General features: G+C 30.6%; 1 protein-coding gene across 1 annotated transcript in view; it reads right to left on the reverse strand.

Moving 5' to 3' along the window:
- Nucleotides 1-229, reverse strand: part of LOC119592574 (nucleolar protein dao-5-like) — a gene marked incomplete at its 3' end in the record, with an annotated part of 19,358 nt that overhangs the window by 11,365 nt on the left and 7,764 nt on the right. The window contains 1 exon segment of the mRNA XM_037941454.1: nucleotides 83-103. Coding sequence (XP_037797382.1) covers nucleotides 83-103 — 21 coding nt within the window.

The raw sequence follows: 229 nt of genomic DNA on the forward strand, positions 1-229 counted from the left end.
TAGTTATATAGCTGGTACAAACAATATAACAAACATTCATCTAGTATTGTCCTGCATGATATAGTCAATATTTCATACTTACATCCTTCAGTTTTGGATCCATCTGAAAATTAAAACAAGGAAAATAAAACATCTTATTTGGAAGATCATAAAACGCAGAGAAGGTTGATTGTTATTTTCCAAGAGAAGCAGCTTCCAACATTGAAAGTCAAGATTTTTAAGTCTTCAG

The sequence above is a fragment of the Penaeus monodon genome, chromosome 30 (assembly GCF_015228065.2).
Source record: "Penaeus monodon isolate SGIC_2016 chromosome 30, NSTDA_Pmon_1, whole genome shotgun sequence".
Taxonomy (NCBI): domain Eukaryota; kingdom Metazoa; phylum Arthropoda; class Malacostraca; order Decapoda; family Penaeidae; genus Penaeus; species Penaeus monodon.